Source organism: Amphiprion ocellaris, chromosome 16, assembly GCF_022539595.1.
Source record: "Amphiprion ocellaris isolate individual 3 ecotype Okinawa chromosome 16, ASM2253959v1, whole genome shotgun sequence".
In the NCBI taxonomy this organism is placed as follows: Eukaryota; Metazoa; Chordata; class Actinopteri; family Pomacentridae; genus Amphiprion; species Amphiprion ocellaris.
The window spans coordinates 19890691-19904867 of NC_072781.1; the positions used below are offsets into that span (position 1 = coordinate 19890691).

At 40.2% G+C, this 14177-nt stretch overlaps 1 protein-coding gene across 1 annotated transcript; it reads left to right on the top strand.

The window, feature by feature from the left end:
* The first annotated feature begins 704 nt into the window (after positions 1–704).
* On the top strand, positions 705–3708 carry lbx1a (ladybird homeobox 1a). Its single transcript, XM_023263802.3, has 2 exons — positions 705–1235; positions 2451–3708. The coding sequence occupies exons 1-2, from the start codon at positions 908–910 to the stop codon at positions 2981–2983; spliced, it is 861 nt and encodes a 286-aa protein (XP_023119570.1). The 5' UTR covers positions 705–907; the 3' UTR covers positions 2984–3708.
* The last annotated feature ends 10469 nt before the right edge of the window (positions 3709–14177 follow it).

Here is a 14177-nt window from a genome sequence, read left to right on the forward strand (position 1 = left end):
ATCAGTGACAAAGAGCTTGGGCTAGTAATACAATTATTACAGTATAAAAGGTAACTTAAAAAATTAAAGGAAATTAGATCAAAAACATGTTTTTTGAGGAATAGCTGGAATATGAAATGCTAACTTTTCATTCCAAAGATATTGCAAGAAAACGACCCACTTCTGCATCTAAGGGTTAAAGAGAAAATAATTTTCCTCATAAACCAGTTCTAAAAACAGAAGACTCGTGTTTGTGTCTGTTTAGAAGCTAAACCTATGAAGGAAGTGTTTTGTGTTTTGTTTTTTGTTTTTTAAACTGAAGTTGAATATGTGTGTTGTGATGGTGTGGCCTGTGTTTCAGGGCTGATGGCCTCCTTCTCCTACCACTGATGTTTACAGCACAGTGCGCGTTCACGTTTCCATGCTGGGATTGGTCGATGAACGGCTCGTGCCCTGTGTTCCTCATTGGAGGAAGATTGACGTTCAGGAGTAATCATGTAAACTGGCACAAGCACAATCTGGTGATAATTAGGGCGTGTATGCAAATGAGGACAACATCACGTTCTTGTTTTTGTGACACAATGAGAAAAAATGTCAAGCGGTTCTCCTCTACTTCTAATTGGACTCCTCCCTTCCACCCTCTGATCACCCCCCAATGGCTGAGAGAGAGGAGAGAGAGAGTACTTGATTGCCTTCTAGTCAGTGATCACTTGTTAGTCAGTCGGTACTGCTGTCGGTGTACCACCGTCCACCGGAAGGGTTGGAAAGCGGCTCAGAGACGCGTTGGGCTCGAACCAGGAGTCAGAAGTGTCCCTCCATCCCAGCTGCAAATATGAGGCTGCTGCTCCACTTGTGATGCTTATTTCCCCCCACATCTCTGCACAACCTTACCTCTGCCTCACGTCGTTATTTAACTCGCTGAGTTGTCATGACCTCCACTGACAGCTCGAAATGCCCATCGATGTTGGGGGACAGGAGACGCATTCCTCTGGATCAGCTCCCACCGCCGGCCAACTCCAACAAACCACTGACGCCTTTCAGCATCGAGGACATCCTCAGTAAGCCGTCAGTGAGAAGGACCTACTCCCTCAGCGGACCGGTGCACCTCATCTCTCCCGGAGAAAAGGTGCCATCCGCGGGTCACAGCTTCTCCAGCCGGGCGCTGCTCAGCCACACGTCTCCTCTGTGCGCCCTAGAGGAGCTGGCGAGCAAAACCTTCAAGGGCCTGGAGGTCAGCGTGCTGCAGGCTGCTGAGGGTAAACACTGCTCTCTTTGAATCCGTTGTCTTGTTTTTGCAGGAGTTATCAGCATATTGTTAGAAAAGTAGCCAGTTTTCCTTTCTATAAATGTGTTTGGGGGCAACAAGTCATCTGTGAAGCTTATCTATTAGAGTATACAAACTCCAGCTTGCTTTGTATAGACATAAAACATGGTTATACAAATCAATATATAATATTAATATATAACACTAAACGGCAACAACCACGAGCCTCATTGCATTTTAAATATATATATTTTTTAATAATTTACTGAAGCACAAATTTGTGTTGTTTTAAGTTTTCTCATTAGCAATTTAAAAATGCGCAGCACAAAAACATGCAAAAGAAAATTTCACACAAATTAAAATTAGTGTGTGATCTATAATAATTTCCAAAGGTAGTTTTCAGTCTTGTTTAATGCCACATAGGAAGCAAGCAGTACATATTATCTTTATATGTTTAAAGGACTGACATCAGGTTGGAGGAAAGGGACAGTAGCAGTCTGGTCATTTATCCTTTATTTAAATTTCACATTTATATCCTCGGTGTGGCTCATAAGTTTGTGGTTTTTAACCCATAGATGCAGAAATAACGTAGAAATTACCCAGTGTGATCGTTGTCTTGCAAAGTTTTTATCATTTCATATTCCAGCTATTCGTCTAAAAAACGTTTTCAATCTCACTCCACTGAAATATTTGTTACCTTTTATACTTTTAAAGAAATTGTAATATTTATATTACTACTCCGAGCTCTTTATCACTGATAATATACTAGAGGTGATGGACAAACTGCAAAATGGATGTTGACATTCTTCTATTGCTGTTCTGTGTAATATTCTTCTTTTTCAAAAATGAAAATGTTCAATATCGATTATAAACTGAAAAATCAACATGTTTCAAACATGAAATCATTCTTGTGTGGACAAAAATATAATACAAACAATAATAGAAATTTTTATTCTTAACTAAAACACATTGATTCTTATCCAGGTCATTTTTGACCCACTTATGGAAGAGTGTAGGGTCCAATCACTCTTGCATCCTAGTGTTTAGAGAATATATATATATATATATATATATATATATATATATATATATATATATATATATATATATATATATATATATATATATATATATATATATATATATATATCCTTATGGTTCATTCTTATTTTACACCTTATATAATCTGACTCAACCTTTCTCTTAGGCCGAGACGGTCTGACGCTCTTTGGTCAAAGGAACACACCGAAAAAGCGTCGGAAGTCCCGCACGGCTTTCACCAACCACCAGATCTACGAGCTGGAGAAGCGCTTCCTGTACCAGAAGTATCTGAGCCCGGCGGACCGGGACCAGATCGCTCAGCATCTGGGTCTGACAAACGCTCAGGTCATCACCTGGTTTCAGAACCGGCGGGCTAAGCTCAAGCGGGACCTGGAGGAAATGAAAGCCGACGTGGAGTCTGCCAAGGCCGCGGGCACTGTGGCCTTCGAGAAGCTCTCCAAGCTGGCCGAGCTGGAGAAGTGCGCGGCTGGAGGTCTGGGAGGAGGGATGGTTCCTGCACCGGACGACAACGAGCAAGACGTGCTCTCCTCTGGGTCGCAGCACGACACCACCGGCAGCCTCGGCCCGAGCAGGCCGCGCACGTCCCTTCCATCACCGGCATCGTCGATATACACAGATCGACTGAGTAGCAAGCGTTTCTCTGAGGATGAAGATGAGGAGATAGACGTGGGTGACTAAAATAACGGGCTGTCAGTGGGACATCAAAACAGTGGCCGGTTTTAGCCGACAGCAACTCTGGATTTTAGCCTTTTACGCAGCGATGCGATTCAAACTTAGAAGTCAGTGGTGATGTGAGAGAAGCCATCCTATGGGACATTTACCCTCTGAACACGTGTGATGCGTTCAATGCAAACAGATCAACAGAGACATGCAGAAAGATCTACACTACCAGTCAAAGGTTGGACACGGCTTCTCATTTAAGGCATTGTAAATTAATACTGAAGACATCAGAACTATAAAAGAATACATATGGAATTATGTTGGAAACCAAAAAATGTTCATCCTCAGTATTAATCTACAATGTACAAAATAATGCAAATAAATAAAAAGCATTGAATGAGAAGACGTGTCCAAACTTTTGACTGGTAGTGTAAATGCAGGTGCAACACACACCAGTTCATGTGATCAGAAATATTTCACAGCATGATTCATTTATGTGCTTTTCCTCTCCACAGCTGGAAGGCCTCTAGAATCATTTTATAAGCTCGCTCCACTTGTTTCCAGCCTTTTGATATCGCACTGAATTGATAATCACGCACAGAAAAACGTGCAGCAGCTTGTAATAATTCACGATTTAATATATTTATAACGCTTTGCTACACCCTTTAAGTGCCTTTATCGTATAGCCCACAGAAAGCATAAACCTGTAAAAATTGTAATGTAAATAAAACCTTTTCAAATTATTACATTTTTTTTGCATGTTATTTCTGAGGCGGTCTAATGAAATCCTTCTGGGCTCCATGTGTCGGAGGGCTTGTTGTTTGATAAACCCATTCACAACTTGCCTTTTCACCTCCTGTGTGGATTTCCATTTTTCTGTGAGAAACAGTCTGGAGGAGAGGAAGTCCTGCAGAGACAGTGTTTGCCTCGGGGGCCTGAGGAGCCTGTCTCCGGACCGCACCGGTCTCTGTGCACAAAAAAACGGCCAGAGGACAGTTTTGCTTAGACCATATGGTTTCAGGATTCTCCTCTCAATTACGAGTCACTTTGATTGATTGACTTGACCCGTCTTTTCAACAACGTAGCCTCCTTTTTGTCACCCATAATTTAGACACGCTGCTTTAAATCACTGCCATGAATGTGGATGGGGCTCAGTGGGCTGGTCGGAGCTTTGTTATTGTGCAGGGGTCTTGAAATAATTGACTTATTGGTAAGAAAGCTCTCACATTTTAACTGCACTTCATCAGTGAGGCCTGTCTGCAGCATGTCCCTCTGTAGTGATCATGTAGTCCTTTAGACTAGAAATTAAACAACTGCACAGTCTATTTTTTAACAAAACACCAAATGAATGGTGGAATATTTTATCAATGATAGCTTTGTAATTACCCAAGGATATTTTCAGATTATAGTTTAATTCCCATTGGTCTGTTTACTGTTTTCTGTCTCGTTCTACTTCTTATTATTTCTATGAAATAATCCACAGAGGTGATTCTATAAATGACAATGATAAGCTATTACGCATCCTAAAAATACATTTGTGGCAGCTTGAAGATACATCATTTACTGCGTATCTAATTTAATGTGTCACTTATTCATCTATTAGTTCATCAACACAAAAAAAGAGAAAACATCTCAGAATAGTAATGGTTTCCCATATAGCGCGGGGCACCAGATATTTGTCTTTTTCTTTATTGTCTAAAACCATCTAATGGGTGTACAGAAACAATATATATATATATATATATATATATATATATATATATATATATATATATATATATATATATATATATATATATATATATCTGGCTGGTAAACTGTCGTACATGAAGACGTGCCAGGAGAAGTTCAAGAGGCTGGAAAACTCCCCTCTGGGAGAGATCCTAAGACAGAGGACAGGAATGCCTTCACAATATTCCAAAGGTCAACAGTCAGAGCTGAGTGACCCAGACACCCAGTCATTTGGCGCCATGTTTCAGCCCGCAGAGGCCCCGAGCAACATGTCCACCCACAACAAAGATTATGGATATGGCTACCATCCAGAGCCACCTGCGCAAATGGGCAGAGCAAGTGACTTTAATGCTCCAGCTCAGGGAGCCCAGGAAGAAGCCCATCCACTATGAGGACCTGAGGCTCAAAAATAGAGAGAACTGAGGGATATATGTATATATATATATATATATATATATATATATATATATATATATATATATATATATATATATATATATATATATATATATATATATATATATATATATATATATATATAAATAAAAAAATATATATACACGTGGACAAAATTGTTTGTACCCCTCGGTTAATGAAAGAAAAACCCACAATGGTCACAGAAATAATCTGAATCTGACAAAAGTAATAATAAATAAAAATTTGATGAAAATTAACTAATGAAAATCAGACATTGCTTTTGTACCGTGGTTTAACTGAATTATTTAAAAAAATAAACTCATGAATCAGGTCTGGACAAAAATGATGGTACCCTTAACTTAATATTTTGTTGCACTTTGTTAGTGATGAGACCCACACAACTGTGGTGGGTCTCATCAGTGACAGCGATGAGACACAATACAGGAGTGAGGTGAGCAACCTGGCCAGGTGTGCAGCACCAACAACCTCTTTCTGAACATGGAGAAGACAAAGGAGATCGTTGCTGACTTCAGGAGAGGACACACCCAGCATGCTCCTCTCAACATCAACGGTGCGGCTGTGGAGAGGGTGAGCAGCACCAAGTTCCTGGGTGTGTACGTCTCAGAAAATCTCTCCTGGACCAGAAACACAACATCACTGGTCAGGAAGGCACAACAAAGTCTCTACTTCCTGCGTAAGCTGAGAAGAGCCAGTGCCCCGGCCCCCATCATATCCACCTTCGATACAGGCACCATTGAGAGCATCCTGTCCAGCAGCATCACAGCGTGGTACGGCTCCTGCACCTCCTCCTGCCGCAGGATCCTCCAGCACGTTGTGAAAGCAGCAGAAAGGATTGTCGGTGTCTCTCCCCTCACTCCAGGACATCTACAGCACCCGCCTCACTCGCAAAGCACTAAGCATTGCGGGTGACCCCACACACCCATCCCACAACTTCTTCAGCCTGCTGCCATTAGGGAGGAGACTGAAGAGTCTGAGGGCCAGGACCAGCCAACTGAGCAACAGCTTCATCCACCAGGCTGTCAGGAAGCTGAACTGTCTCCCTTCTCTGCCCTCTCTACCATCCCTTTCCCCCACATACACAAACTCTGGTCAGTAACTGTTGATCTGCACTGAAATAGCACATTCAACCGTCAAGCATATTTGCACTTCTTGGACTGTTACTTATTTGCACTGTTCTGAGTATTCTGCACTAAATCCGTCACTTTATCTCATGGTCATGTTTACATTTCACTCAGTTCTGCTTGTCTTAGTTCTTAGTTGTTGCTCGGCTTTAATTTTGCTTCCTTTGTTCTTTTTTGCCCTTTAATATCTTATTTCTAAGTCTTTATTTAATGTCTACTGTTGCACAAAGAGAGAGTGACGAAATTTCGAATATTGGTATGTCATGTACATATTGAAGAATTGACAATAAAGCTGACTTTGACTTTGACAACCTTTTTAGGCAATCACTGCAATCAAATAATTTCTGTAACTGTCAGTGAGACTTCTGCACCTCTCAGCAGGTATTCTGGTCCACTCCTCATGAACAGACTGCTCCAGTTGTCTCAGGTTTGAAGGGTGCCTTCTCCAGATGGTATGTTTCAGCTCCTTCCACAGATGTTCAGTAAGATTTAGATCAGGGCTCATAGAAGGCCACTTCAGAATAGTCCAATGTTTTCCTCTTAGCCATTCTTGGCTGTTTTTAGCTGTGTGTTTTGGGTCATTATCCTGTTGCAAGACCCATGACCTGCGACTGAGACCAAGCTTTCTGACACCGGGCAGCACATTTCTCTCTAGAATACGTCTCAAGCAAGCATAAGTTATGGCAACTGGACTAACCTCGTGTGAGTCGAAAACGTTTCACCTCTCATCCAAGAGGCTTCTTCAGTTCTGAAAGCCTGGTGGGGAGTACCAGATATTTATCCACCAGGAGGTGGATAAGGTGGTCTTTAACACCCACCAGATCCCAGTACACTTCAAGCCCAGCAACACTCTGAGGCAAAAGCTGGTCCATCCCAAGGACAAAATTCCAAGGGAGAAACAGAGCAATGTGGTGTACGCAGTGCAGTGCAATGAGGAATGCTCTGACCTGTACATTGGAGAGACTAAGCAGCCATTAAGCAAGCGCATGGCACAACACAGGAGGGCCACGACCACAGGCCAGGACTCAGCAGTCCACCTCCACCTCAAGGAGAAGGGGCACTCCTTTGATGACCACAAGGTGCGCATTCTAGCCAGAGAGGACAGATGGTTTGAGAGAGGGGTAAAAGAAGCCATTCATGTCAAACTAGAACGGCCATCTTTGAACAGAGGAGGGGGCCTCAGACACCACTTGTCTCCCACTTACAACGCCGTTCTTAGAGCCCTCCCAAGGTGGTGCAGCCATCTGTCCCACTTGCAGTCAGGTGACCCCCAACCACCCTCCTAGAGGGCTGGGAGGGGTAACGACCGCCCATCAAAGGCTAACGACTCACATTAACACCTAACGAGTCTGTTGGTTTCGGGTCTTTGTCCACTTGTTTTTGCCACCACCCTCCCGGTGGATAAATATCTGGTACTCCCCACCAGGCTTTCAGAACTGAAGAAGCCTCTTGGATGAGAGGTGAAACGTTTTCGACTCACACGAGGTTAGTCCAGTTGCCATAACTTATGCTTGCTTGAGACTTATCATGACCTGGATGACTGAGAACATCCACAGATTTTTTCTCTAGAATACCTTGATAGCCATGAGATTTCATTGTACCCTGCACAGATTCAAGACACCCTGTGCCAGATGCAGCAAAGCAGCCCCAGAACATAACAGAACCCCCTCTGTGTTTCACAGTAGGGACAGTGTTCTTTTCTTGATATGCTTCATTTTTTTTGTGAACATAGAGCTGATGTGACTTGCCAAAAAGTTCCAGTTTTGTCTCGTCTGTCCATAGGACATTCTCCCAGAAGCTTTGTGGCTTGTCAACATGCAGTTTGGTAAGTTCCAGTCTGGCTTTTTTATGATTTGTTTTCAACAATGGTGTCCTCCTTGGTCGTCTCCCATGAAGTCCACTTTGGCTCAAACAACGACGGATGGTGCGATCTGACACTGATGTACCTTGACTTTGGAGTTCACCTTTAATGTCTTTAGAGGTTGTTCTGGGCTCTTTTGTTACCATTCGTATTATCCATCTCTTCCATTTGTCATCAATTTTCTTCCTCCGGCCACGTCCAGGGAGATTGGCTACAGTCCCATGGATCTTAAATTTCTGAATAATATGTACAACTGTAGTCACAGGAATATCAAGCTGCTTGGAGATGGTCTGACAGCCTTTACCTTTAACATTCTTGCCTATAATTTTCTTTCTAATCTCCTGAGAAAACTCTCTCCTTCACTTCCTCTGGTCCATGTTTAGTGTGGTACACACCATGTCACCAAACAGCACAGTGACTACTGTAACGCTATAAATAGGCTGACTGACTGATTACAAGTTTGTAGACACATGTGATGCTGATTAGAGGACACACCTTGATTGAACATGTCCCTATGGTCACATTATTTTCAGTCTTTTCTATGGGTACCATCATTTTTGTCCAGGCCTGTTTCATGAGTTTATTTTTAAAAATAATTCTGTTGAACCACTGTTCAAAAGCAATGTCTGATTTTCATTGGTTAATTTTCATTGAATTTTTATTTATTATTACTTTTGTCAGATTCAAGTTATTTCTGTGACCATTGTGGGTTTTTCTTTCATTAACCGAGGAGTACCAACAATTTTGTCCACTTGTGTACATGGATCGTGTTTTCTTTATCGAACGAGAAAAAATATGAAAATGAAAATATGGACTTCTTAAACACATACACACACACACACACACACACACACACACACACACACACACACACACACACACACACACACAAACAGAGAGAGAGAGAGGGATCATTTATTCAATCGGGCGAAAAATTGAAGTTTGATGCATGGCTCCCTGCTTAAACAAGTGGACCTGACACTCCCCCCTCTTCTTCTTCTGCTGGACCTTTACAAAATCTGGCTGCTACCATGTGGGACCTGAGACCACAATGGCAGATTTATACTTCTTATTTATATTTACAAATTAGATATTCATCATTATTACACCAAGTGCCTTTAAAGCCTTCAGTTTTGAATAATTATTATCATTATTATTTTAATTATTATTATCATTATTATTGTTGTTGAACCATTGTTATTAATAATAGTAATAATGCTATCGTGGAGTATTTTTATGTAGTTACAATTCTGATATGATATGATATGATATGATATGATATGATATGATATGATATGATATGATATGATATGATATGATATGATATGATATATGATATGATATATGATATGATATGATATGATATGATACGATACAATACGATATGATGTGATACGATATGATGTGATATATATATATATATATATATATATATATATATATATAGTCACTTATAAATGTCGTTATTTTTGAAAGAAAAGCAGTTTTTTCAATTAAGATAACACTGAATTAATCATAAATACAGTCTAGACATTGTTAATGTGGTAAATGACTATTGTAGATGGAAATGGCTGATTTTTAATGGAATAGGGGTACAGAGGGACATTTCCAGCAACCATCACTCCTGTGTTCTAATGCTACATTGTGATAACTAATGGTGTTGAAAGGCTAGTTGATGATTAGAAAACCCTTGTACAATTATGTTAGCATGTTAGTGAATAAATGCATGAGAGTTTTCATGGAAAACATGAAATTGTCTGGATGACCCCAAACTTTTCAACGACAGTGTGTGTGTGTGTGTGTGTGTGTGTGTGTGTGTGTGTGCGTGTGTGTGTGTGTGTGTGTGTGATTTGTTTTATAGCTGTGTAGTTTTTGAAATTATCACTCTCTTCCCCATGGAGATGGTTGCTGTTTTATATAGTAATAGTAATGCATGAATACTTTGATAATTATGACAACAACTGTATTATTTGTATTAGGCTAATAACAACAAGATGATGACGTATTTTTCATTGTTATAATTAATAACTGGACTGTTATTTACAACACTGTGTTGTGTTGCATTGCGTTGCGTTGCGTTGCGTTGCGTTGCGTTGCGTTGCGTTGCGTTGCGTTGCGTTGCGTTGCGTTGTGTTATACAGTGCTTTGAGAGCGTGTTGCAAGAGCGGTGAGTTTTAAGCAGGCGTGTGTGCTCTGTGTTTCAGTGTGTCAGGATGGAGCTGAAGAAATGAGCTGGCTCTGCTGCAGGGCACAGCTTGATTGATCACTAAATAGGGCGGATTTGAAAGTTTTAGTTATAACGTTCCTGTAGAACCTCTTAACACTTTAGACTTCAATTTTACGGGCTATTGAACTAAGTGTGTCCCTGTCAAAATTGATATATGTATTAATTTACTTTTACCAGTGATTAATTACTGACCACAAAGAGAATTATTCCAGACTTTGTCCCTTCCCCCAATGAATTTGCATATTAATCAAATCCCAGTTGATAATTCAGACGGAGAAGTGGATTTAGCACTGCTAGAAGGCATAACTCTCTCTCACTCTTCCCACTATACACTGTCTCTCATGCTGTCTCCCTGGGGCTGAGCTCTCTCGCTCCCTTGTTGCTAAGCTGCTTGTCGAGTGTATTAAAATCAGAGATGCAGAACGAGCTCGGCTGGCTATTTGGTGAAAACAGAAATTGCCTGTCCACTTTTATGATGTGATCATGCTGAGCAGGCTGTTCTTAATGTGGTCTGTCAGAGTGGAGTGGGATTTACAAAGGCCAGGGAGTGGAGCAATAGTATGTGTACATGCATTTGTGTATGTTGATTAGGCCTGTGTATGTACAGAGTGGTCTTGTAGGGATCACCTACGTGTAAATCGAAGTGCACTGATAAACAGAAAAATGTTGTAAAGGAACAACATGTAATTTAACAGAGTTAGAAGAAGGAAGTGCTATAACCATGTGAAGACCCAGCCAAAGCTTTTCATGTTGCATGTGCTAATAAATCCACTGATTCTTTCCACAAGTCATGTGATTTTTTTTTTAACTACCTTATGATAGTTCTCATCCAGGGACCATTTGCTGTGAGTCATTGCATTGTTTTCTCCCACATCACCTGTTCTTCTCCATTGTCCCTTTCAAAATAACAGGGGTTTTCAGTCCCTTTTGGTTCCATCCATCCATCAATTATCTATACATCGCTAGCCAATTATATTTAATTTCTGTATTTTTTCGAGTGTTTAAAAAAATTACTCTCACTTAAGCACTTTCTTAAGCTACATTGAAAATCAAATCCTTTATTAAAAAAACACACAATGCCTTCCAAAAATGTGGTTCATTTAAACATGTTTAGACACCTTCACTTTAATTTTTTTTTAAATATATATGTATTGCAGCTTTATGTTAAAATCGTATCAATTATTTTTTTTCACTCATCAATCTGCACTGAAAAAGAGAATTTGATCTTTTTTGGGCAAATTTATTAAAAAGGAAAACTGAAATATAATTTTTCCATTCAATTTTTTGTTTGTTTGTTTGTATAATACCAATTCCCAACATATTTTATCTCACAGTGCTTAACACAGTGAGGTTACTGCAGATCTGAGATGTGTAGCTCCAGATCAAGTGAAAGCAGCAAAGAGAATAAACACAGGATTCAGGACCTCAGGGGAAACACAGAGCTAGTGAATGTAATGGTGATATATATATATATATATATATATATATATATATATATATATATATATATATATATATATATATATATATATATATATATATATATATATATATATATATATATATAACTGTATGGATGAAAGAGAGAGGATAGTAGAAGAAAGGAGAGGAGCCCAGTGCATCATGGGAATGCCTTGGCAATCTAAACCCATAGCAGCATAATGAAGGGACAGCTGATCCTGAGCAGCCCTAACTATGAGCTTTATCAAACAGGAAATTTTAAAGGTAGAGAGGTCTGCCTCCTGAACACAAACTAGGAGCTGATTCCACAACAGAGGAGCTGATAACTGAAGGCTCTGCCTTTCATTCTACTTCTGGAAACTCTGGTAGCCACAAGTAAACCTGCAGTCTAAGACAGCAGGGGCTCTGTTAGGATGGTATGGTGCAATCAGGTCTTTAAGATTAAATGGAGCATGGTCATTAAGGGTTTTATATGTTAGAATCAGGATTTTAAACTCTATCATGGATTTTACAGAGAGCCAGTGAAGGGAAGCTGAACTGGGAGAAATATGATCTCTTACTGGTTCCTGTCAGAACTCTGGCAGCAGCATTTTGTCTCAGCATCACTCTAAGACAGAAGAAGGAAATCCTACAAACTTGAGTTTATATTTGTGTTGAAGGGCTAATCCATCAAATGCAGCACCGTAGAACAAGTATAGAAACTAGTCCACTGTCTGAAGATATTAGAAGATCATTGGTGAAGGTCACCAATGGTGACCTTCACCAATACTGTTTTGTTACTATGATGTATTCTAAATCCAAACAGAAACTCTTTGGACAAACTATTTCTATGCAGATGGTCACATAATTGGCTTGCAGCAACTTTTTCAACATTCTTAGAAATAAAAGGGAGGTTGGATATGGGTCTGTAGTTGGCTAAAACATCTGGACCTAGAGAAGAGTTTTGAGAAGTGGATTTATGACAAACTTTAAAAGCCTGTGGTATGTAGTCTGTTAGTAAAGGGAAGTTAGTGCACAGGTCACAGGATTTTTCTGTCTTCAGCTGCTGTTGTTTTCTGTGAATGACCTCTTCACCAGTGCTTCTTTTTTGCTTAAAACTTTCCACATTGCTGCATTTGATAGATTCATTCCATGTCCAAAAACTGAGTGTCTGCTGATTTTAAGTGCGGGCTGCACAGTTGCTTGGTGGTTAGCACTTTCGCCTTGCAGTTAGAAGTTCCCTGGTTTGCATCCCAGCCTTCCTGGGATCTTTCTGTGTGGAGTTTGCATGTTCTTCCTGTGAATACGTGGGTTTTCTCCGGGTTCTCTGGCTTCCTCCCGCAGTCCAAAAATATGCTGAGGTTAATTGGTGAGTCCGTAGGAGTGGATGCGAGTGTGATTGTCTCTACATGTAGCCCTGTGATAGACTGGTGACCTGTCCGGGGTGTCCCCTGCCTTCACCTTAAGTCAGCTGGGATAGGTTCCAGCCCTCCGTGACCCTCATGAGGTTTAAGTGGTGTATAGATAATGGATGGATGATCTTCACTGCAGGTACAAACAATTTTAAATTTTTAGTATGAGTTAATATATAAGGCAACAAAAATGACTGTCTGGCAGCTGATGCCACTGATAATTGGCAGTGGTCTGCCTCACTGTAATGTTCATTTTCACATTCTCAAAGAACCAAGCAGATGTGCTGTGATGTTGATCTGTTTGTTGTTCCTGTACTGACATCTTGTGGTGGGGTGCCACTGCTGAGTCTGTGTACACTTAGTTGGCAACATAATAGGCACATCTTGAGTCCTGCTATGTTAGACTTTAACTTTCTGATTGGCTTCAAGCTAACACTATGCAGTATTATTGTTATTAATATTAAGTTTATTAGTTTTTAGCATAGTGTAGTCAATTTCCATACCGAAAAAAACTAAAATGTAAGGATTGTTAACTGTTTATGTCAGCTATTTTGCATGATGCAAAAACAACAAAACAAAACAAAACAAAAAAAACACACACACTCAGTAAATTTAAAGAAAAACTTACCACCAAGAGATAAAAAACAAATCAAGTAGCTCTTTGCTCAGTTAATTCAATGTTCTCCTGTGGTCTGACATATTTTGGCACTTCTTGGCAATGTCAACCTTTTCCAGATAAGTATTAGAGGGGTTTTTTGACCTGTGAGTGTGTTAAGATATTATTTGAGCTTTGCAGCTTCACAGGAAGTGTTGCTCTTGTTGTTGGAACAGTGGTGTGGGTTCTTTAAGTTGCCATGCTTAACCCATCTCAGTGGCTGGGTCATAGTCACTTGGTCTGTGTTTAGTTCATGTCTTTTTCTGATCCTGATCACTCACGCTGCTGTTCGGCCTCTCACTGTATATCCAGTGCAAAATAATCTTG

What these genes read in the sequence shown, in the direction of transcription:
- lbx1a (XM_023263802.3), top strand. Translation starts at nt 908, where the DNA reads ATGACCTCCACTGACAGCTCGAAATGCCCATCGATGTTGGGGGACAGG. An exon ending in CGTGCTGCAGGCTGCTGAGG is followed by an intron (nt 1,236 to 2,450) that starts GTAAACACTGCT and finishes CCTTTCTCTTAG; the next exon opens with GCCGAGACGGTCTGACGCTC.